The sequence below is a fragment of the Rhinatrema bivittatum genome, chromosome 5, assembly GCF_901001135.1.
Source record: "Rhinatrema bivittatum chromosome 5, aRhiBiv1.1, whole genome shotgun sequence".
Lineage (NCBI taxonomy): Eukaryota > Metazoa > Chordata > Amphibia > Gymnophiona > Rhinatrematidae > Rhinatrema > Rhinatrema bivittatum.
In genome coordinates, this window is record NC_042619.1 from 251,072,998 (window position 1) to 251,096,812 (window position 23,815).

A 23,815-nucleotide genomic window follows, 5' to 3' on the forward strand; every position below is an offset into this window, starting at 1 on the left:
TTTTCCCCTTTGACATCGCAATCACCATCAAAGGAACGACAATGAAGGCCAAGACCACCGAGGAAGCAGCGGGCATTTTAAAGGATGCAGGACTCGCAGTGAAAATTGTGGTGTCAGGAATGCAACCTTCATCATCTGCCCCGGTGGACACTCCCAGATGGCAGAGGATCCGAAATGGAGGAAAAAGGCTCTGCAGGAATTCTAGACCAAGATAAAGGAAAGGGATGAATTTTGCAACGGCGGTTTCGAACTGGTTATCTTGGTATACGGTCTGGAGAGCATCCAGGATGGAGTGGTTCCAACACATTCAATTTTAAAAGTTAATCAGAGGTTTATTACATGTTTACACTTTAACTGTTTCTAGGCATGCTGGGTTTTTGGAGGGGGGGGGGGGCAGGCTCCATGATCGATCATGCCCTCTATTGCCTACGCAGATATGCCAAGGGCACAAGGCTGTGGGACGCACAGGGAATATAGGGGAGAGGGCGAGATACCAATGTTGGTTTAACATATCATCTGGCTATGCAGGATTTTGGGGCACAGTGTAATGACGGAGGGGCACAAGGTAATACGTGGTGCACGGCTGGTGTGGCTGGGTGTGGTGTGTGTCTTGGAGGGCGCGGCATGGATCCCTTGATTGAGATGCTAATCAGCGATTGTTCCTATCAACACAATGTCATCCATTAAAATATGGTCCCTTAATGTAAAGGGCCTCAACAGCCCACAGAAGCATCACATCTTCAGATATGAGGCTCAAAGTTCACAGGCAGATGTTTTGTTTCTTCAGGAAACACACTTGAAAAAACGATATGAGAGGTTGCTCCAGTGGTCTCTTTTTCCACGTCAGTTCCATGCTGCGGCCTCTAAGACGGCGCGATACACAGGGGTGAGCAGACTTTTACACAAGGACTTACATACTAAAATCCATAGCAGATCCCCTGGGCCGCTATATTTTATTGCACTTGGAAATAACTAAAGAGCATTACAACTTTTTAAATGTTTATGCTTCCAATACTGATCAACAAGGTTTTCTGGACAGCTTGGGACACTTATTAGATAGTGTTGATGAGGGGCATCTGATTATTGCAGGTGACTTCAACCTTACCCTACAACCTATTGATAACTCGGCTGGGAGAGGTCAAGGGGCTTCAATGGGGCGCAAACATAGAAACAGAAATGACGGCAGAAGACGACCAAATGGCCCATCTGGTCTGCCCAGCAAGCTTTCACACTTTTTTTTTCTCATACTTATCTGTTACTCTTGGCCCTAATTAGTAACTTTTTAGTTCTAGTTACCTTCCACCCCCGCCACTGATGTAGAGAGCAGTGCTGGAGCTGCATCTAAGTGAAGTATCTAGCTTAATTGGTTAGGGGTTGTAACTGCTGCAATAAGCAAGCTACTCCCACGCTTATTTGTTTACCCAGCCTGTGCCATTCAGTCCTTATTGGTTGTTGTCTGAATATAATTCCTCTTTTCTTTATTCCTCCCTGCCGTTGAAGCCGTGAGTTGCGCTGGATATGTATTCCAAGTGAAGTATCAGGCTTAATTGATTCAGGGTAGTAACCGCCGTAACAAGCAAGCTACACCCATAATTATTTGTTTACCCAGACTATGTAATTCAGTTCTTGTTGGTTGTTGCCTGAACATAAATCCTCTTTTCATCTTCCCCCCTGCCGGTGAAGCAGAGAGCTATGCTGGATATGCATTGAAAGTGAGGTATCAGACTTATTGGTTTGGGGGTAGTAACCGCCGTAACAAGCAAGCTACTCCCTGGTTTTTTTGTGAATGCAAATCCTTTTTACCATATTTCCTCTTGCCGTTGAAGCCTAGAGCAATGCTGGAGTCGCACTGACAGTATGTTTATTGAATAAGGGTATTAATCTCCAGGTAGTAGCTGTCATTCCCGCAAGCCACCCCCAGATATATGGCGACAGACACACCACAACACGAGATTACACATTCTTTTCACATCCACACAACTCCTATTCTCAAATTGATTACTTTCGGGTGGATAAACTAATCAGTTTAAGGGTCAGAGAGCCAGAAGTAGGCTCAATTACATGGTCGGACTATGCACCTATTTGGCTAACATTTCAATTGGAAAGCTCGACGACAGGGCTAAGATATTGGAAGTTAAATGACTCCCTGTTAGATGATACATTCTGCCAGAAAGTACGATCAGCGATAGATTAAGACCACCAACTTAACGGGGGCCACTACATACTCTAAACCATTATTTTGGGAATGCTTAAAAGTGGTCCTAAGGGGGAGATTTATTTCTCAAGCTTCTCACCAAAAAAAGGTGAAACAGACAAAAGCAGCCACCCTGCTCTCCGAAATCTCCCTACTTGAGAAGCAACATAAAGTGTCCTTATCCACACGAGCTTATGCACAACTGCAAAGAGCTAGAAATGACCTGGCAGCATTACAAGCAACAGCTATTGCCCACAAATTACAGCTAACGAAACAAGAACACTTTGAGTGGGGCAACAAAGCAGGTAGACTGCTAGCTCGTAAACTGAAGCATCAAATAGCTCAAAATCAGATTACTAGGATTAAGGCTGTGGATGGTTCAGTGCTGGATTCCTCGGCAGAGATACAACATAGATTCCAACAATTCTAAGGTGCGCTGTATGAAGTGGATACCAACATTAAGGATGAGGGTATTGTGTCCTATCTTGATAAAAAAAACAAACTACCCAAACTAACGGAGACTGAAAAACAGTTTTTTGAAGATAATATATCTATTGTGGAGATTCATCAAGCCATAAAAGCTCTTAAAGTAAATAAGGCTCCAGGGTTGGATGGGTACACAGGTCTTTTCTATAAAAAATTTAGAGAACAAGTATCCCCCCATTTAATGGAGGCCTATAATGCTCTCCGGGAAGATGGCTCACTACTGTTCATTACTGGAGGGCTGCCATGCTCCAGGAGTTCAAGAGTATCATTACCTGCTTTTACAGAGAGTTCAAATCTTTATCTGAATGCTTTAAGCACGCAGAGAGTTCAAAGAAAAATCATTATCTGTGTACTCCACGCTCACAGAGAGTTCAGAGAAGGCCCTTCTTAATAATTAACAACTACTTTTTATCTTTAAAATAAATAATCTTTATTAGTAGTAAGCAAGAAAGTGAGAGTAAATACAACAGGTTTCTTTGGAGCAGCGTAATAGTCTTAATGGTGACATATTACCTATCCTGCTCAGTTATTACAGGATACATCATTGTCTTATATACATGTCTACTAAAACTATTGATGTCACAATGCCTTTATCTTGGTACACTCCTTCTTCCCCCACTCAGTAGCCAGGCCTTGAAGCGTCAGCAAGTTTCTTATACAAGTTTCTACGCAACCTGCTTCTGCCTGTCATCCAAGGACTGTTTTTCTAGCTCATAATGACAAATCACATTCTTTTACTTGTGCAAAGCTGTTTCATTAATTTCATCATTTAACTGTTTAAATCCAGAATATTATCACTACCCCTGGAGGCTAATGTTGCTGGGATTACCATACTGGCTAAACCGGGGAGAGATCCTTTGGCCTGTGGGTCATATAGACCCATATCTTTAATAAATATAGATTTGAAAATTTTAGCTAAGATTCTGGCTAACTGCTTCAATAGGGTCATGGTAAGCTGACCCATCCATACCAAGCGAGCTTTATCCCAGAGAGGAAGGCAGCAGTCAATGTCCGGAAAATTATAGATTTGTTGTGGTGGGCCAAACAGAATCATATCCCGGCTGTATTGCTAGCTGTGGATGCCGAAAAAGCCTTCGACATGGTCCATTGGCCATTCTTGTTTAAGACTCTGGAAAAGATGAATTTTGGCCCTAAATTCTTAAATTGGTTACTTAAACTTTATGACAATCCAAGGGCTAGGGTTAAAGTAAACAGGGTTTATTCCGACCCCTTTCCTATCGGCAGGGGAACGAGGAACGGATGCCCTTTATCCCCACTATTATTTGCGCTGTTTTTGGAGCCCTTTACCACTAGAGTTAGAGAGGAAAATTCAATTTCTGGTATAAAAGGTGGGAGGAGTAGATTATAAACTGTTGCTATTTGCAGACGACATGCTATTTACTTTGACAGAGCCAAAACAATCTCTGGCCGGGGTAGTAGCCAAACTGATGGAATTTAGTTCGGTGTCGGGATTTCGTCTGAAACTGGATAAGTCTGAAGTATTAAATATTTCCTTACCCCCTGACCAAGCCGACCAATTGAAAACACAATACCCATTGAAATGGGCGGGGACTAAAATAAAATACCTGGGGCTCTTGATAAGCACCCAGCTGGAAGATCTATTTAAATTAAATTTTATACCCCTGGTGGCCAAAGTGTTCCGGGATTTGGACAAATGGTCAAATCTTCCCATTGCGTGGATGGGGAGGATAGCAACTATAAAAATGAATGTTCTCCTGAAATTCAATTATTTATTCCAGTCATTACCAATACATATTCCCACTGCAATGCTGAAAAATTGGCAGAGACGTTTATTCGCATTCATTTGGAAATGGAGGCCCCCCAGGGTGGCTCACACTATGCTATATAGACATAAACTGAGAGGTGGCCTGGGGGTACCTAGGCTCCAGTGGTACTATATAGCTGCACAACTTAATGTTATCTTGTCATGGCATAAGCGAGGGGAGACTCCACGGTGGGTAGCCATTGAACAAGCTATGCTGGGGACAATACCGATCAGGGCCCTTATCTGGCAACCAAGTAAGACATGGAAGCATAACGGAGTAATTTCTATGCCACTACAAACTACATTAAATATTTGGGTTAAGTGGAAACACCTAATTACAGGATCAAGGAAATATTTTCACCTAACATATTTGTTCCACAATACTCAATTTTCTCCAGGTGGGGACTCCTCCCTTTTTCGGGACTGGAAAATAAAGGGCGTGCTTACATTGGGACATATCTGGGGTCAGGATGGCATGCTGCCTTTTCATCGAATGCAGGAACTCTACCAACTACCCTCCTCTGCGGCCTATTCATACCAGCAACTTAGTCAATTTGGAAGGCAAGAAGGTTTGCAAGGGGAGCTCGGGCAAGGGAAATCCCAATTTGAGGGATGGGGCGAATTTGCGGACCGCATTAAGGGAGGTCTTTCCAAGTTATATAATACATTACAGCGGGTATTGGTAGATAGACCTCAATATACACAAACATGGGAGATAGAACTCGGCCAGTCCTTTTCAGATGAGGAGTGGGATCAGATATTTCAGTGTACTAAAAGATGTTCTGTCTCCGCTTCTCTTATGGACAATGGATATAAAGTATTATTTCGATGGCACTTCATGCCTTATAGGCTACACAAGGCCAAACTAAGAAACTATGATCTATGTTGGAAAGGCTGTGGACAAAGGGGGACCTTTATACATATGTGGTGGGAGTGTCCTAAAGTGAAGAGATTATGGAAGGATGTGTCTGATATCATACAATGTACACTGCAGAGATCTACTGAACTGACCTCAGCCCAAGGGCTCTTAAATGTTCCCGTTGAGGGTCCCAAATGTGAAACTCTGCTGATAAATCAATTCTGTTTAGGCGCCAGATGTATAATGGCGGCAGCATGGAAACAGCCGCAGGTCCCAGCAACAGATGTCCTACTTCAAAAACTGGATACAATGTGTACACTATATCGGATTACCGCCTAGAAACATCACGCTCTGCCCAGGTTTCGTCAGATTTGGCACCCATACACACAATGGAGAGATCGCCTAGCACTGCATCAGTGACTTATCTACAACATGTATAATAAGATATAGACAAAGACGACATGAATGACTTTTCTGTGGGTATTCATTTATTCATCCGGGTTCATTCAATAGTTGTTCATTGAACATAATATTACATGTAATGCTGTGTTGATGATTATTATGATGTATTACACCTGCATCATAAGTACATTGTTTTATAGTTCAAATATGTTTAATAAACATTATATTAAAAAAAAAAAAGGATAGATGAGTGTGCAAATTACTTGTTATGCAGGGTGGTCCGCAGGCTGCCCCCCCCCGCGAACTGTCACTCTTACCTCCAGCTCCGAGCCCACATCCTGACATGGAGAAGCACCATCATGTGCCATGCCGCCTCCCAACGCAGAGAACACCATCAGCCATCCACAAAGAACGTTGCCATCACCGACACGCTGCGTCTTCCTAGGCACGTGCGCCTGTGCCTTTTGCCGGTACTTAAAGGGACTGCGATAGGAAAGTCCCTGCGGCCCCTAATCATGATATCAGCCCCATAGCCCTATAAGAAGGCAGCGTTCCAGACACAACTTGCCTCAGCAACAGGTCCAAGTAGTCTCTAGTAATGCATCTTGTTTCTCTGAGTTCCAGCTTTCTTCAATCTTCGTCCAGCTTGTCTCCATCTTCGTTGCCTGCTTGTTCTTGCCCTTGCCTGCCTACCCTGCTTATTCATCCCTCTTCTCCTCCTTCGGACGGGTACCTGGTTTTGACCTCGGCTCAGACCTCAGATACGCCTGACCACCGCTCGCCTCTGATCATTGCCTGGACGCCGGAACACCAGATGGCCACCTGTCCATGACCCTAGCTATCTACAGACCTCCTCTTCCGCCTCCAGCAGACATCCCACCTAAGTCCTGCCAACCCCGGCACCCAAAAGGAACGTGGGCTGTTATAGGGAAAGGTCCTGATCAGTCTGTGCTTCACCTGGGTCCGCCTGCCAACCATGAAAACCGGCAGGGCTGTTCCCTGCAGGTATAGCCAATCTCGCCTCGGCCCAAGGGCACACAGACGCAACATTATTGCTAAAATGATTTGCTCTTCATCTCCACTTAATCCATGTTCTACTGTGCTGCTGAAAATTATCCATGAGGATATAGAGCTTCAGATAGTGGAGATTGTTAACCTTTCCTTATCTGAAAGCAGTATGCCTAAAATGCTCAAACAGGCCTCTGTATGGCCTTTGCTACAAAAAGCTTCTGTAGATTCCTCTCTGTCTGAGAGCTACTGACCTATATTGTCACTTCTGTTTCTTACAAAGGTTATTGAACCTGTTGTACTTAATCAGTTAACTGATCATTTTGGACAGCAATTCTACTATTGACCAATATCGATTTGGGTTCAGGAAGCCTTTCGGTACCGAGACCCTTTTTGCTCTTTACTTTCAACACCATCAGGCATCAAGACTGGAGGAATCAAGTATGCAATGATTGTGTTGGATATTATTGCTGCATTTGACACTTTAAATCATTCAAGCCTCATCTCATGTTTGCAAAGAATTGGGGTCTCCGGAACTCTGCTGAAATGGTTCTCGTCTTACTTACCAGATAGGGCTTAGCGAGTTGGAGTTGCCTCTGCAGTTGGCATTCTATCAGTTAGGGTGGCCCCCAGGCTTCAGCACTCCTGGCAACCCTTTTCAATATTCATTCATCCCCACTTTGTAAGATTCCAGCTAGTCTTGGTGTAAACTATAACATTTATGCTGGTATGAAACATTTCAATTTACTTCTGTCTAGTTTGAAAGGCTGCTCAGTACTGGCTGTTACATCACAAGCTGGCCCTTAATACAGAGAAAACAGAGATGATTATTTTAAGCAGATTTGCTTTGGATGATGCTCCTACGATATTTAATTTGGAAAGTAACAAGTTGCCAATCTCAACTTGCATGGAAGCTTGGGGTTATTCTGGATTGCAACCTCTCGATGCATGAACTCATAAAACCTGGAGTTAAAACAGCTTTCTTTAAGCTATGTGTGCTCAGGAGATTGAAACCTTTGTTAGAACATCGAGATTTTCGCACCGTCAATCTTTTCAGGCATCGATTACTGTAATGCCCTATTTATGGGCCTTCCACCAAACTCATTGAGGACAATGCAAATGGTTCAAATTGCTGTTATTCCAGTTCTGTTTTCACTTCATTGATTTCCTGTTTACTGGAGGGTCCGCTTTAAGATAGCTATGCTGGTTCATAAACTGATAAACAATTTTTCGGCTTCTTGGATTGATACTATCCTGCATATCCATAATCCGGCATGCGCACTGAGATCTGCTCGACAGAACTTACCAGGAGGGATCCTTTCCTCAGCTAGTTCATTTAGATGCAACTCGGGTTCGTGTTTTTTCTGTTGCAGGCCCTTTATATTGGAATTTGCTTCCTTTATATATACGTTCTATAACCACAAGAAAGTCATTTAAATAGGCCTTAAAAATGTACTTGTTGAAATAGGCATTTGAGCTTGAGTAACTGAGTTGCAATGAACAATTAGTAACAAGTACTTGGACTTTTTTTTTGTTTTTGGCAAGGGCACTGGGATACATTGGTTTTAGCGGTTACTTTTTTGGTCTTGTTTTAATTGTTGTCATTATGTTGTAGTTTCTTATAATTTGATTATATGTGTTAAACTGTACATGGCTGCGAATGCAATTGGAGGCAAGCGGGTTATACATTTTTTTTAAATAGACAAAAACTACTTTTGGAAACAACAGAGGAATTCAACCTAACCCTCACACCCCACATCAAACCAATCAAGAGTCATGACACAGCCAAGAGCCAGACCAACTTATCAAAACCTGCACAATGCCAAGAGCCATGCCAACTTACTGAGGTCCGCTCCACAACCAAAACTCATGCCATCCACGGAGAACCACACTGACACATCAGTGCTGCTAATGTCTATACACACAGACAGGATGTGGGGCATGCAACCAACACCAAGTGACACAGACAGAAAATGCCCAGTGCTCTGCATTTACAGACAGGATCCCTTCCAGTGCCCTCACAATAAGCAAAGTCAGCCTTTTCCAGCTACAAGCCAGGGTTAGTGATGAGAAATCTTTGGTCATCTTACTATTTCCTGTATCCTGCTATCCTTCCCACTGCCTATTGTGCCCCCTCAACCCCCCCCCCCAATCTGCCCACAAACTAAAGCTTCCAATTACACAGAGATAATTTGGCTCATACTCTGAAACGGTCTCCTTCCTCAGTAAGAAAAAGCCGAAAGTTTTAGCTACATAACAAATGTTTAAGAATCCTTGCAAAGCTTTGAGCTATAAGAAGTCAACACGTGATTAAGCTATGAAACTTGTTGTCGGAGGATTCTGTCAAAGTTAATAGCAAAGTTGAATTTTAAAAATGCTTGTACAAGTTTTTGGAGAAAAGGTCCATTAACAGCTAGGCAGGCATAGGACCTGCCACCTCCTACATCTGGGAATGAGCAACAGGGAAAGGATCATCTGACTACTTCCAAGGGACTCAGATTAGCCACTATCAGAAACAGAAAGCTAAGCTCAATGAACCATGAATCTGACCCAGAATGGTCGTTCTTATCTTAAATTTTTAAGTAAGGCGTCACAGACAGAAGAAATAGAGATTTAATGGAGTAATTCTCAAAATTACTATGAAAAGAGAAATGTAATTGCTAGGGGGTTTCAATCTGCTGGATCCTGACTGGGCTATCCCAACTGTGGTGTTTTCTAGAAGCAGGGAGATCCTGGATTCTTTGCAGGAAGAACTCGCCCGTCACCTGGTAATGGAACCCACACTAGAAGGGGTGATCCCTGACCAGGTGATTACCAATGGTGACAGCATTTCTGACGTTGCATTGTGTGATCATCTGAGATCCTGTGTTCACCAGATGATGTAGTTCAGTATCAGAGTGCAGGAGATGAAGATTCATGGGATGGCAAGGATCCTAGACTTCAGGGAAAACTAGCTTTGTTAAAATAGGGGAGTAGCTTAAGGAATCAATAGCAGAATGAGAAAATCTAGGGGAAGTAGAAGAGGAATGGGCAAAACTAAAAGGAAATATTGTAAGGAGCGACTAACTCTTTTGTTAAGAAAGTAAATAAAAGAAAGAGGAAAAAAGAGGCAGCTATGGTTTTCTAAATAAGTAGCTGGAAAAAAAGGTTACAGTTCATAAACTACAAGAGATCACAGAAAGAGGAAGGCAGGTGACAATATCTGGAAAAGCTAAGAGAAGTTAGGAAAGGAATTAGGAATCAAAGATGCAAATGGAAGAAAAATAGCAAATGCAGTAAAATGGGAGTGAACAAGGCTTTTTTTTTTTTTTTAAGATATGTAAGTGATAGTAGGAAGTGCAAAAGTGGCATTGTGAGACTTAGAGGTGAAGGGGAGAATTTTGTAGGTGCTGATGAGAAAAAAGTTCAACAAATATTTCTGTGGAAAAGCCAGAAGCAGGACTACATAAAACAAACACAGATAGGATTGAAAGTAAAGTAAATCCCAATCGATTTTCAGAAAAGTGAGTTTGTGAGGAGATAACTAAACTTAAAGTAGATAAAGCGATGGGACTGAATGGGATACATCCAAGGATTTCACAGGAACTTGAAATTTCAACCAGCGGAGCTGCCAGATTTTTTCAATGTTTCTTTAGAGTCAGGAGTAGCTCCAGAGGACTGGAGACAGGCAATGTAATTCCTATTCACAAAAGTGGAAGTCAGAAGGAGGCTGGGAAATACAGGTCAGTTAGTCTGACCTCTGTGATGAGCAAATTAATGGATTTACTGCTAAAACAAAGGATAGTGCAGTTTCTGGAATCCAATGGATTACAAGATCTGAAACAGCATGGCTTTACCAGAGGTAGGTCTTGTCAAATAAATCTGATCAATTTCTTTGATTAGGTGATCAGTGCTGGATCTGAGAGCACACTTGATGTGGTGCACTTGGAGTTCAGTAAGGCTCCTGACACAGTTCCGCATAGGCGACTTATAAATAAATTGTGCGTCCTTGGTATGGGCCCTAAAGGGACTGACAGCGATAAATGGAGTTCGCTCCGAGGAAAGAAATGTTATTAGTGGTGTGCGCAGGGATCGGCCCTTGGACCGGTTCTTTTCAACACTACAGAAGGAGTATCAGAAAAGCTTTGTCTTTTTTCAATGACACCAAAATCTGCAACAGGATAGGCAGCTGGGAAAGTGTAGAAACATGAAGCTTAAGGAATGGTCTCGGGCCCAAGAGACATGTACAGTATAGAAGGTGAAATTCTTCTGAGCAGGATCTGGGGGTGATCATATTTGATTACCTTTATTTTTACATTTTTTTAAATATTTCTTTATTAATTTTCAATAACCAAAGAAAAAATTTCTTTGTAACAAACACGTAGAATTCTACCTTGATCTAAAAAAGAAAAAAAAAAAAAGATGAAAAAAAAATTAAAGAAAGGAAACAATATATTCCTCTTCATCCAAGCAGTAAATAAATGCAGAGATGGCATAGAAATTAAAGGGAGCTTTTACTTAAGCAGTACGAAAGAAACGGCTTAACACAGTTTTAAACAGCAGTCATATTACACATTCATGATTGTACTACTACTACCACCGAGGCATAGGGGAAGAGGTTACCAGCCTACGGGCCTCTAAAAAGGATTTCAGCTGCTCAGGTTGAAAAAAGAGAAACACTCGCTGCCTCTCTTGACAATGTATATTCACGCATAGCAAAGTATAAAGGAAAAACCTAAGGTTACAATTACTTGTCTTAAGGCAAGAAAACCCTTTCTCTTAACTAGTAGCTTAAGCAAGGGCTGGAAATATCTTAACATTTTGACCATAAAAGGCCACAGAAAACTTACGGAAATAGTTCCGCATCACATTATTTATATCACCAGAAGAAATTTTAAAAAACAAAACAATTAGATATTTCTATCCAAAACTTCCAAAGTGGAACATAGAAACATAGAAACATAGAAATGACGGCAGAAGAAGACCAAACGGCCCATCCAGTCTGCCCAGCAAGCTTCACACATTTTTTTCTCATACTTATCTGTTTCTCTTAGCTCTTTGGTTCTATTTCCCTTCCACCCCCACCATTAATGTAGAGAGCAGTGATGGAGCTGCATCCAAGTGAAATATCAAGCTTGATTAGTTAGGGGTAGTAGGGGAAGTAACCGCCGCAATAAGCAAGCTACACCCATGCTTATTTGTTTTACCCAGACTATGTTATTCAGCCCTTATTGGTTGTTTTTCTTCTCCCCTGCCGTTGAAGCAGGGAGCTATGCTGGATATGCATGAAGTATCAGTTTTTCTTCTCCCCTGCCGTTGAAGCAGGGAGCTATGCTGGATATGCGTGAAGTATCAGTTTTTCTTCTCCCCTGCCGTTGAAGCAGAGAGAAATGCTGGATATGCGTGAAGTATCAGTTTTTCTTCTCCCCTGCCGTTGAAGCAGAGAGCTATGCTGGATATGCATTGAAAGTGAAGTATCAGGCTTATTTGGTTTGGGGTAGTAACCGCCGTAACAAGCCAGCTACTCCCTGCTTTGTGAGTGCGAATCCTTTTTTCCACATTTCCTCTTGCTGTTGTAGCTTAGAGCGATGTTGGAGTCACAGTAACCATGTGTATGTTTATTGAATAAGGGTATTATCTCCAGGCAGTAGCCGTCATTCTGGCGAGCCACCCACTCTTCATTGACGGCCTCTTGACTTTATGGATCCACAGTGTTTATCCCACGCCCCTTTGAAGTCCTTCACAGTTCTGGTCTTCACTACTTCCTTCGGAAGGGCATTCCAGGCATCCACCACCCTCTCCGTGAAGAAATACTTCCTGACATTGGTTCTGAATCTTCCTCCCTGGAGCTTCAAATCGTGACCCCTGGTTCTGCTGATTTTTTTCCTACGGAAAAGTTTTGTTGCTGTCTTTGGATCATTAAAACCTTTCAAGTATCTGAAAGTCTGTATCATGTCACCTCTGCTCCTCCTTTCCTCCAGGGTGTACATATTTAGATTCTTCAATCTTTCCTCATAAGTCATTCGATGAAGACCCTCCACCTTTTTGGTTGCCCTTCTCTGGACCGCCTCCATCCTGTCTCTGTCCCTTCGGAGATACGGTCTCCAGAACTGAGCACAGTACTCCAGGTGAGGCCTCACCAAGGACCTGTACAAGGGGATAATCACTTCCCTTTTCTTACTCGATATTCCTCTCTCTATGCAGCCCAGCATTCTTCTGGCTTTAGCTTCAAGAAAATTGGTCAAGTTAGCTTGAAAGTCCATATTAGAAGAAACAGCAGGAGATCTTTTCGGAAGAAAAAAACGTGTGCTTATAGCAGGCATTTGCTCCGCTGCAAAACCTAAAACCTCCTGAAAGTATCTCTTTAGAGTGACATAAGGCGTTTCCCCTAAAACTTTGGGGAAATTCAAGAGACATAGATTTAAATGTCTCACACTGTTATCCAAAAACTCAATGCGTCTAGAAATGGCATTGCAATCTCTCACCATAACAGCATTAAACTCCTGTACTGAATGAACATTATCTTCAACTTTAGAAATCTTAGAGTTAATTACAGTCTCTTGCTCCTGAAGTTCTGATGATTTTTGATGACAGAGGCGAAAAAAATCTATCTTATCATTAAAAGGTTTGAGGGAACTCCCAAAACCAGCAACCAAGTCCCAATTAGCCTCAAGAGTCAACACCTCTGGGAGAAATGGAAGAGTGAACAACTCACCGCCATCGACATGCTGAGCCTCCTCCTGGGAAGTACCAGACAAGGGAGACCTGACCACCAGCTCCATATTTGACTAAACAGTCACAGCAGGGGTTAAAAAATGATTCCCATCTGCTTCCCCCCTGACATCAATAGGAGGTCTCAAATCCAACAGAAAGGGTGAGGTTCGAAGGAGCGGCCCTTCCACCGCAGATACAACCGGGACATCATCATCATCACCGTATGCCGCAGCGCCCTGCATTCAATAAGCTCTCTGCGCCCGGGGGGGGAGGGGGGGCTGGAACTCTGGGCTACGAAAAACCTCATCCGCCAGCACTCGCGGTGCTTCCTCGCCACCAAGGCACATCAGGATCCTCGGTGTCCTGACGAACTGCTGATTTGTCGTATAACTGTAATAACTTGCTGCCCTGATAAAGAACAGGGGTCCTTGGGAGAAGACCCTCACTCTTCCCTTTCTTTTCGATGGCATTTCTGCAGAAATAAGTATATGGTATTGTAGACAAGAGTGGCAGGCAAACATGACCTCCTCTATCTCGCCATCTTGCCCTCCCCTATGGGATGATCTTAAAGTGATCAAACAGATGATTAAAGCAACAGCAAAAGCCCAGAAAGTTGCTTGGCTGCAGAGGGAGAGGAATGCTCAGCAGAAAAAAAAAATATAGGTGGTATTACCCTATATACGTCCCTAGTGAAACCTCATTTGGAATATGTATACAATTCTCTGGGGACCGCGCCTTCAAAAGGAATAAACCAGTTAGTTCCGAGGGTGGCTACTAAAATGGTCAGTGGTCTTCATTCTAAAGCATATAGGGAAAGACTTCAAGATCTAAACATGTATACCCTAGAGAAAAGATGGGATAGAGGAGACATGATAGAAACATTTAAATACCTCCATGCACAGGAGGCAAGCTTCTTTCAAAGGAGGTTTTAGAATGAGGGGTCATGGGATGAGGGTAAACTCAGGAGTAATTAAGGAAATATTTCTTTACAAGAAATGGATGCATGGAACATCCTTCCCATGGAGGTGGTGTGAACAAGGACAATATCTGAAATCAAGAATGCATGGGATAAACACAGGGGATCTCTGAGGGAGTTGTAGGGATTGTAAAGCTGAATAGTTGGTGTGTGGATGGGCATATAGATAAGCCATATTGTCTATTCACCTTGTTAGATGTACGTTATGCTGCACTCATGCTTATTAAGTCTGATGTAAACTAAGTTTCTTGACTGTTATTTGTAATAGTTTTTTAAGTCTTGTTCTCTGCTTTATCTATAAGTCTTATGAAGTTAGCCCTGTTATTTGTACCCACTTGTTCGATGTAATTTCCAACTTTGGTTCTATGTAAACCGACGCGATATGTACTAGTACATGAACATCGGTATATAAAAGCCTTTAAATAAATAAATATTTCTGCCTACAGTCCCTGCAAATCATTCAAAATTCTGTGGCTAGAATGCTCACTGGGACCAATATTAGAGATCACATAACACCTGTTCTATACTAGCTGCACTGGTTGCCTATACATTGGATCATCCAATATAAGATAATATCAATGATTTATAATTTACTCCACAATGTAGCCTCTCCTTGTGCTAGTGCAATTTTAAAGATATGTATATACTCCCACCTGTAGTCTTCACTCCTCCGGCCAACAACTGTTGGACATTCCACCATCTGGACAGACATGACTGGATTCTATGAGAGCAAGAGCTTTCTCCATAGTTGGACCTACACTATGGAATACAGTATCTGTTATGTTCGTGGACCCTTGGGCAGGTTGGGGCAGAGGATGGAGTGCTGTGGGGTCCGCAGCAAGTGTCCCAACCAGGAGGCGGTTCGGAGACCCAGAGCAAGCTGAGATACTGGACCACGGTGGAGTCCTATGCGACCAAGGACTCTGTACCCACTGGGAGGATGGCCGACATTGGACCCTGGTGATAGAAGAATCTTCACCCTGGAGACTGGCACTCCCCCGGGAGGAGCCCTTAGGAGTCCGGCCACTGGGACTTTAGGAGATTCACCCTGGAAGCCGAAGTCCCCCCAGGAGGAGCCCGTAGGGACACGGCCGCTGGGACTTAGGCGACTCCTTGAAGGTGAAAGATGGTCCGGATGCAGGCGCCTCCTGCAGGTCGTGGGAAATCCAAAGTCGGTCCAGGAGTCTGAGTCCAAGAGCGGTCCGCAGCCAGTCCAGAGGTCGGTGTCCAGAGAGCGGTCCAAAGCCAGTCCAGGGGTCGGTGTCCGGAGAGCGGTCCTAAGCCAGTCCAGGGGTCGGTGTCCAGAGAGCAGTCCAAAGCCAGTCCAGGGGTCGGTGTCCAGAAGAATCAATCCAGCGAGGAGGGAAGAGCAGAAGCGGGACGAAGAGCAAACCAGAACACAGCAACAGCAGGCCAAAGACCAGGAACCTTGTTGCAAGGCACAGGAGAGAGCTAGCTGCAGGGTACTTATACCCTGAGGGCGTCTGACGTCATCTTCAGCCCGGGAGAGGTTTTTCCCGCGCTGGCCCCTTTAAATGGGGCTCCTCCCCCCACGCGCATCAGGGGGCGGGGCCAGCCATGCCGGAGAGACGCGCTGGAAGGCTTGCAGGCCCGGGGCCTGCTGGAAACGACCTGGGGAAGGCTGGAAACGGCCCAGGCCGCCCCCGAGGTAGGTGGAAGGACCGGGGCACAGCCCGGAACCGCAACAGTATCACTGCAATTACGTAGCATAACCTATCCTTAAAGCCCTATCTATTTAGGATTGCATTTAAAGATCTTATAGAACAGAACTTTTACGATTTCCCATGTAATATAGAGGTTGTTCTGATTATTGATTTTCACTGTTTTATTATGTCCATCATTTTTTTATTGTACTGTTGTATCATTTTATTATGTGTGTACTATGTAACCTGCCCCGAACATTGGAGGGCGCAGTTGCAAAATTATTGTAGATAAATCATGTTTCCATCAACTATCAAAGCTTATTCACCCAGAATATACCATGAACAGGTGAAGAGACCTCAGAGGAGACAGCAACCAAGAAACCCCAAATGTCAAAGGAGCACAAAAGCTGAGCAGAAACCTCTAGAGAAGAGAGTAGGACCCTGTGATACACCATGAACAGCTGGAGAATGGCCACAAGATATACTGCATATCATGAGAACATTAAAAATAAAACCTCAAATACTAAACAATTTGGGAATAATTAAAGAAAGAGAACAAGGAATAAAGAAGCAAAAGTGAATAAATAATAGGGATGTGAATCGTTTTTATAACGAATAGAAATATCGTATGATATTTCTTAATTCGTTATATATCGGGTAAAACGAGAAACGAACACTTTCCCCCCCAAATTTTCATGAAAATCGTTTTTCAGGTTAGTGCGCGCTAACTCCCATTCATGCGCACTAAGCCAAAAAACAATTTTTTACTTAAAAAAAACAAACCCCGATCCGCAGGAAAATGAGATTTTCCCGCGGCCACACGAACCCAAAAGCGCAAACGATTGGGCACCCGATGCACATCCTTAATAAATAATGACAAAAGTGAGATGAGCAACATAAGAGCATAAGAAGTGGCATGCTGGGTTCAGATTCATAGTCCATCGAGCCCAGCATCCTGCCTCTAACAATGGACAATTTGGATCACCCGGAAGATCCCAATGGGGAGATCCATTCCCTGCTGCTCACTCCCAGAAGTGAGACGTGGCAGGCTTTAAGTCTATCTGGCTAATAATTGTTAATGGATCTGTCCAAATCTTTTTTTAAATCCTACAGCTATTATTTATTTACATATATTAACATAGTAACAGAGATGATGACAGGAAAGGACCAAATGGTCCATCCAGTCTGCCCAGCAAGCTTATGGTAGCATCTGCCGCGACATACAGGTCACATACTTAGTTTCCCAAACCGTCAAAGTCAGGGCCCTTGTTGGTTGCTGTCTGAGCCAAATTTCCTGTTACCTCTTGCCATTGAAGCAGAGAGCAATGTTGGAGTTGCATCAGAAGTCTCAGGCTTATTGGTTAAGGGTAGTAATAGCTGCATCAGCAAGTTACCCCCATGCACTCTTTTCATCATTCACATCCTCTAGTCTTTAGGGATCCACAGTGTTTATCCCATGCCCCTTTGAAATCTTTCACTGTTTTAATCTTTACCACCTCCTCCAGAAGGGCATTCCAGGCATCCACCACCTGCTCTATGAAGAAATATTTCCTGACGTTGGTTCTGAGTCATTCTCCCTGGAGTTACCCCCATGTTACTCTTAAGGGTAGCAACTGCTGCTCCGTGCAGTTATCCCCAAGCCTTTATTTATATTCTGCTTTTTCAGGCACTTCAGAGCAGATTACATTCAGGTACTGGGCCTTGACAACATCCTCTGGCAACAAGTTCCACAGGTCAATTGTGCAAAAATGGAAAAAAAAATACTCTTTTAAAATAAGAAGGCAAAAATACAGACTCTCTCTTGAAGCGTTAAGATGGTTTTCTAGAACCTCAATAACATACATCAGTAGAATCTGAGACCACAGCACACAGAACCCGACTGCTCATCATCCTGACAATCAGACATGACATCATTAAGCAAATGAGACATTCCCCTATAGAAATATATCAGACATGCATTTGTGTAGGGGCCTATAGAGAAATAAGGGGATGTGATGTATTGTAAAATCAGTACTCTTCCATTCCCCTCAACTTCTGATGGCCTCATCTTGATGCATTAGTCCAAGGAAGGTAACTGGCCCTCATCAAGACACCCACAGGACTGCTGACAAAGGTCAAACTTCCTGCCTGTTGTGGAAAATCATTCATTTCAAGGATATGGCCATATGGAACAAGGAGTGCAAGCCCAGATAAGCTTCTGCGAAAAGCAAAGGATCCAGTGATAGCAGCACTATTAATAGAGTCTGGCTCAGGACTCTCGGCTGCTAGGGAAGAAGTAGAAAGCCCAGACCTCAAGAAAACCCCATGGGCAGCGACACCCCAAAGACTTCCATCCAAGAGCCATCAAACAGCCTCTGACTTCTTCACTTTCCATTGCCTTCCATCCAAACACTCATGAAATACTTTCATCTAAGCACCCAGTAACTACCCTCTGTCTGCTTACCCCCGACCTACTAAATATCTCACTCTCTGCCCTCTGGGTGTGATACTCTCTTCCTGCCCACAGGAGGTTATGATCTCCTTCTTTCTTGTCCCCTGGGCCCCCTCCCTTCCCCAACCCCGGGCTGATTGCTCTCGCTCCCTCTTCTCTGCAGCTCTAGAGCTGATGCTCACTCTCTTTTCGCACAAGCAAAGACTGATGCTCTCGCTTACTCTCTTTCTGCATCCCAAGGACTGATGCTCTCTCTTTCTTTCTGCCTCCAGGGGGTGATGCTCTCTCTCTCTCACTGCCCTTCAATAGCTGATGTTCTCTCTCTCTCTCTCTCTGGTGGCTGCAGCTCCGGCGGTACCTGTCCTGAATGGTGTTCGACGCTTTGTCTTCTTCTATGCCTAGAGATTCACGTTCCGGTCGCTCTCTGGACCTCGCTCGAAGGTCCCGGCCGCGCTCTGTCCTCTCTCCGGGACAATAATAACGTGGAGCTCAGCCCCTAGCTATGCGCCCCATGACGTCAACGTGGTGTCCACGCCTCCGCCGAGCCTCCACTAGAAAGCAGCAGGATTATGGGCGGGACTACGCGCGCGCCCCTGAGAAAAGAGAATGGCGCGCGCCGCCGTGAAAGGGGGAGGAACCAAGGCCGCGCTGTCACATCTGCTCCAGATGGTGAATGTGGCACCTTCCCCCGGGGTAGGACTTGCAGAGCACGTAACTATGAGTGCGGTTATGATCGCATATAGAGAGCACGGAAATAGCAGCAGATCGCTTTGTAAGTAATGGCGCAGCTACAGGGGAAAGCACGAACGCTCGTGCAGTGGCCGCTCTCCACTGGCAACGGAAGTTATGTTCTCTCGTTTCAAGGCCCCAGGCCGGTAGCAGTGGGCTTAGGTCCCCCCCCCCCCCTAGAAAAATTCTCCGACAGGAGCATAGGTTGGTTCTTACTTGCTTCCTTAGCTGTATACCCTTCCCAGCAGATGTCTGAGCCATGCATCAGTGAATAAATAGAATCAGAAATACATTTGCTCCAGTGTGAGCAAAATACAAAGCTAGCAGAAATGCATTTTTCCCAAAACCAACACAGAAAAGCAAAGACTTTCCCCAAAAGAGTGAGCACAAAAAAAAAGTAAATAAAGTAGAATCTCGGAGGAAACAGGAAAAGCAATAGTTATAGCAACAAACTGATGTAATCCACTTTGAAGCGCTGAAAAAAAGTGCAAAAAGCGGAATATAAATTAAAAACCAAAACAAAACTATATTATATAATACCACCAGTCCACAAATGTTAACTGAATGGGGACAACACGAACCAATTTTAAATTTATTTATTTATTTTGAAGGTTTTGTATACTGACATTCGTTAGGAAAACATTACATCGGTTTCTATAGAACAATAAAATAGCCAACAGGGCTTTACAATGAACCTGATACAATAAACAGGGGAGGGGTGAATAAGGAGGGGGCGGGGAGGAGGGGGACTGGGATTAGAGGGTGTGGGAAACCAGGGTTATACTGTACATATGGGTTAACATAAAAACATAGTTAAATACAATTATAATTAGCGTACATGAGGATTATAGTTAATATAGATAATGTACATTGAAAACTAGGAGGATAGATAGGATAGATAAATTCTGGGAACTGTCCTTGTTTTGTCCTTTCTATAGCCTCTTTTGTATATTTTCCCATTTTATTTTAATTCATTTTATGTATTACTCTGGCAACACATTTAAAGTCATGCCAATAAAGTTATCTTCATCTGATTTAGCTAGTGGCTTCAGAGGTGTGATTATAGAAAGAGAACACACAAAGACCCTAAAGAGCAGATTTTAAATCCCTGGTGCGCAGAAATTCTGGGAGATATGTGCGGGGCTGGGCTTTGCGCACGCCAAGCGCATTTTCAAAACAGCCCGAACCACATGCTTATCTCCCGGTACACGCAGAAATACCGGGCATTTAAAAAGGGCTGGGTAGGGGGAGGGACAGCGCCATTTTGTGCTGTCCCTGGTGCACCGGCAGCCAGTCGGTGCCCGCAACTTACCTGCTCCTCCAAGCAGGAGTAAGTTCTAAAAAAAAAAAATAGGATAGTTAGGGTGGGTTTAGAGGTCAGGGTGGAGAGGGGAAAGGGAGGAAGGTTAGGGAGTTAGGGAAGTTCCCTCCCAGTCTGCTCCTTTATTGGAGTGGACTAGGATGGAACCAGGCAAAGGCCCAATTGTATTGCTACACTTTTTTTTTTTTTTTTTTTTACAAAATACCCCCTTACGCGCACAAGTTGGAACCTGCACGGGCAGATATAAAATTGGGCGCGCAGCTAGCCTGAGTGCACAGTATTGCATCGGCCTGTATCTCTCTGCTAGTCCCCTGAACCACCCAGCCAGAGGTGACAGGCTTTGTATCTCTCTGCCATGCCCTGAATTCTCCAGTCTAAGAGGTGACAAGCTCTGTATCCTTGTGCCCATCCCCTGAGTCAGCCAGTCTTTGATGAGGAGGCTCTATTTCACTGTATCCATTCCTTGAATTGTCAAATCCTAGAGCTAGGGGACGTATTATTATTAATTTATTTGATCATTTACAGTTTCTTAGCAAATGAAAAATCAATGCAATCTACATATAAAAAACAGAACACACCCAAAACTAAAAAGATATTAAGATAAAAATCTTAATAATCACATAATAAGGAACATCAATTTAAAAGGCTAAGTGGACCAGAATAAAAATCTAAAACACAAGTAACAATATGAAATGATTTAAAAAAACCTAACCAAGTAAAATAACAAAAATGCAACAGGTAATGAAAAATAAGATTAGAACAAGTCAAAAGTCAGATGACATAAAATTAGTTTAAGGCATCTATAATAAAAGCAAATGGTCCAAACAATTTAGATCAAACATCAATATCGAAAAAAAATGCATCAAGCATTATCTCTTAGCAATAAAGGGAATATTGTAGAAAGTTTTTAGACATTAACGCCTGAATTTTAAAAGCTCGGTGCTCGTAAAACCCAGGGGATACATGCGCCAAGCACATTTTCAAAAGAGCCCGGCCTTGTGCGTATCTCTTGGTATGTGCAGATGTGCCGGCCAACAAAAAGGGGTGGGCTGGGGGGCAGGGTCCGCTCCGAAGGAGTAGAAAGGTAGGGATTAGGGGTCAGGGAGAAAAGATAGGAAGGTTAGGTAGGGGGGGTAGGGAAGTTCCCTTCCAATCCGCTCCTTAATTGGAGCAGACTGGGAGGGAACTGGAGAAGGCCGGAATGCGTCACCACAGGTTGCTTTTTAAAATTCCCCCACACACCCCGCGCACCAGGTCCGACCTGGCACGCACATGGACGCAGCTATTTTATAACATGCGCGCCCCACGCGTGGACATTTTAAAATTGACCCCTAAGGCTAGCAACAGACTGAAGAAGCTTTTCAAACTTGTATCTAATCTTTCTGGTTTAGAAGATGGAAACACCATTGTTACTACAAACTTGACTTCTGATAGCTTTGTGTTTATACTTTGATAATTAAATTAAATCTGTTCCTGGTGAGTTATCCACATCTCCAGCACAACTCTTTTCTCAGACGTTAGAAGTGCTGTCTGCCCCTGAAGAAAGCTTTATTCCTACTAGCAAGCAATCCTTTTTTGTTTTTCTTCTTCAGAAAGTTACATTAGCAAGCCTTGAACTTCCCCCTAAAACAAAAGAATTCTACTTCCTCGATTCAGCTGCAAAGTTAATATTTGGGAAGTGGGTTTTTGACCATGTTACTCCCTTGTTAAAAGACCTATTTTGGCTTCCAGTTTCAATAAACGGGAGAAAACGGATGCTCGTAGATAGAGTGTCCGTTTTTCCAACCCACTTGGACAGCCATTTCGCCTGAGGGCCGATGCCGAGGAGGCGCCAGGGACGCCCGTTTTTCCTACTATCACCTCCTTTTTAGCTCGACCCCTCAGGTAAATATTGAAACGCGCACCCAGGAGAGGTGGCTGGGCGCGCGTTAGGAAAACAGGCGCTCAACACTGAGTGCCCGCTTTCTGTGCACAATTATTGCATCGGACTCCTAGGCTATAGAACTCTTTTTGCTTTGGTTATTCATTTGGAAAAAGGTTCTCTCAAGTTAAGGAAAGCTCTGAATCCTCTCTTCATTTTTGCAGGCTTTTCCATCTGATTAGCGCTCTTGTCACTAATTTAACACAGTTTTAGCAATGAATTATCTGGATTCATTGGCCTAAAGTTTTGTTTTTTGTGCTCAGTTTTAGTTATTTATTTTCTTATTCAGCTTTAGTAGTTTTAATCGCTCTCGGTCTTCGGGAAGCCTGCTTTTCCACCACTTTCTTGCAGTCTCAGTTGCCTTTTCAAACGCCTGAGACCTGAATGACATCCTGGAAAGTTATTTACTCAGTCCCTATGTCATCCAGTCTCCCATAACGCAAGTACTCGGGACCAGTCGTTCAGGCACGCCCTTCAAACATTTCACACCATTACCCAAACAAATTGAACACAACAACAAAGTGGAATAAATAAGGCCGCAGTTTATTAAACCTAACCCGAGCCACACTTAACATTGGTCAAAATTAAACTCTCCCCCTTCCACCTCCTGTGCCGCATGCCATTCTTCACCTACCATCGCGGCCCAATGGTAAGCATCTTGGGGCCCCCCCCCCCTTACACCTACCCCGCCACATCCTCGGCGAGGGTAAGTTTGCGGCCTGAGCATCGGCCCCCTCTTGCTCTTTAGGCCTTCTCGTGCAGCAGCCCCCAACTGCACGAGCATTACCACTCCCTCCAACGTGCCCTTCCCCTCATACAAATAATACATAACCACATAGGGCTCGGGTTTACCGCCACTAACAAGGCAATTAGTTGCTCTTGTTCCCCCACTGCGGCCAAACTTGCAACTGCGAATGAATGGCTTCTTCCAAGGCATTATTAAAGAGGTCCAAACCAACGTCAGAAAGATGAACCCCGTCACTAAGGAAATAACCCTCCAGGACCTCCCAAGACCAGTCATGTCTGACCCAAAACCCTCCTTCCCGCACCAACCACTTGCCAATTTGGCGATTCAATTTTTTGACCCCGTGACGCCACATAGGCTCCTCCCGGTGACGCAGTCGAATAATGATGTCCGACCATCCAACTTTAGTACCCGGTAAGCGATTCAGGAGAAACGCTAAATCCTTACGGATAATTTTAATGAACTCACGACAAGTGAGTCGCCCGATGTCGTTCCCACCCAAATGAATAACCAAAATGCGCGGGAAGCCGAAAACTTCTACGTTGCCTTGCAAGAAGTCACATAATGTATCCCACTTCAAGCCCCCTTTTCCAAGCCAGC

The 23,815-nt window shown here is 43.8% G+C and overlaps 1 protein-coding gene across 3 annotated transcripts in view; it reads right to left on the bottom strand.

Moving 5' to 3' along the window:
• Nucleotides 1-19,010, bottom strand: part of SLC39A14 (solute carrier family 39 member 14) — a 50,678-nt gene extending 31,668 nt beyond the window's left edge. For 2 of the 3 annotated variants that reach the window (XM_029603801.1, XM_029603802.1), the window contains exon 1: nucleotides 18,721-18,851. In XM_029603801.1, the coding sequence (XP_029459661.1) occupies nucleotides 18,721-18,733 (13 nt within the window). In that variant the 5' untranslated portion in view covers nucleotides 18,734-18,851. The other variant, XM_029603803.1, reaches the window with a different exon arrangement.
• Nucleotides 19,011-23,815: the final 4,805 nt, after the last annotated feature.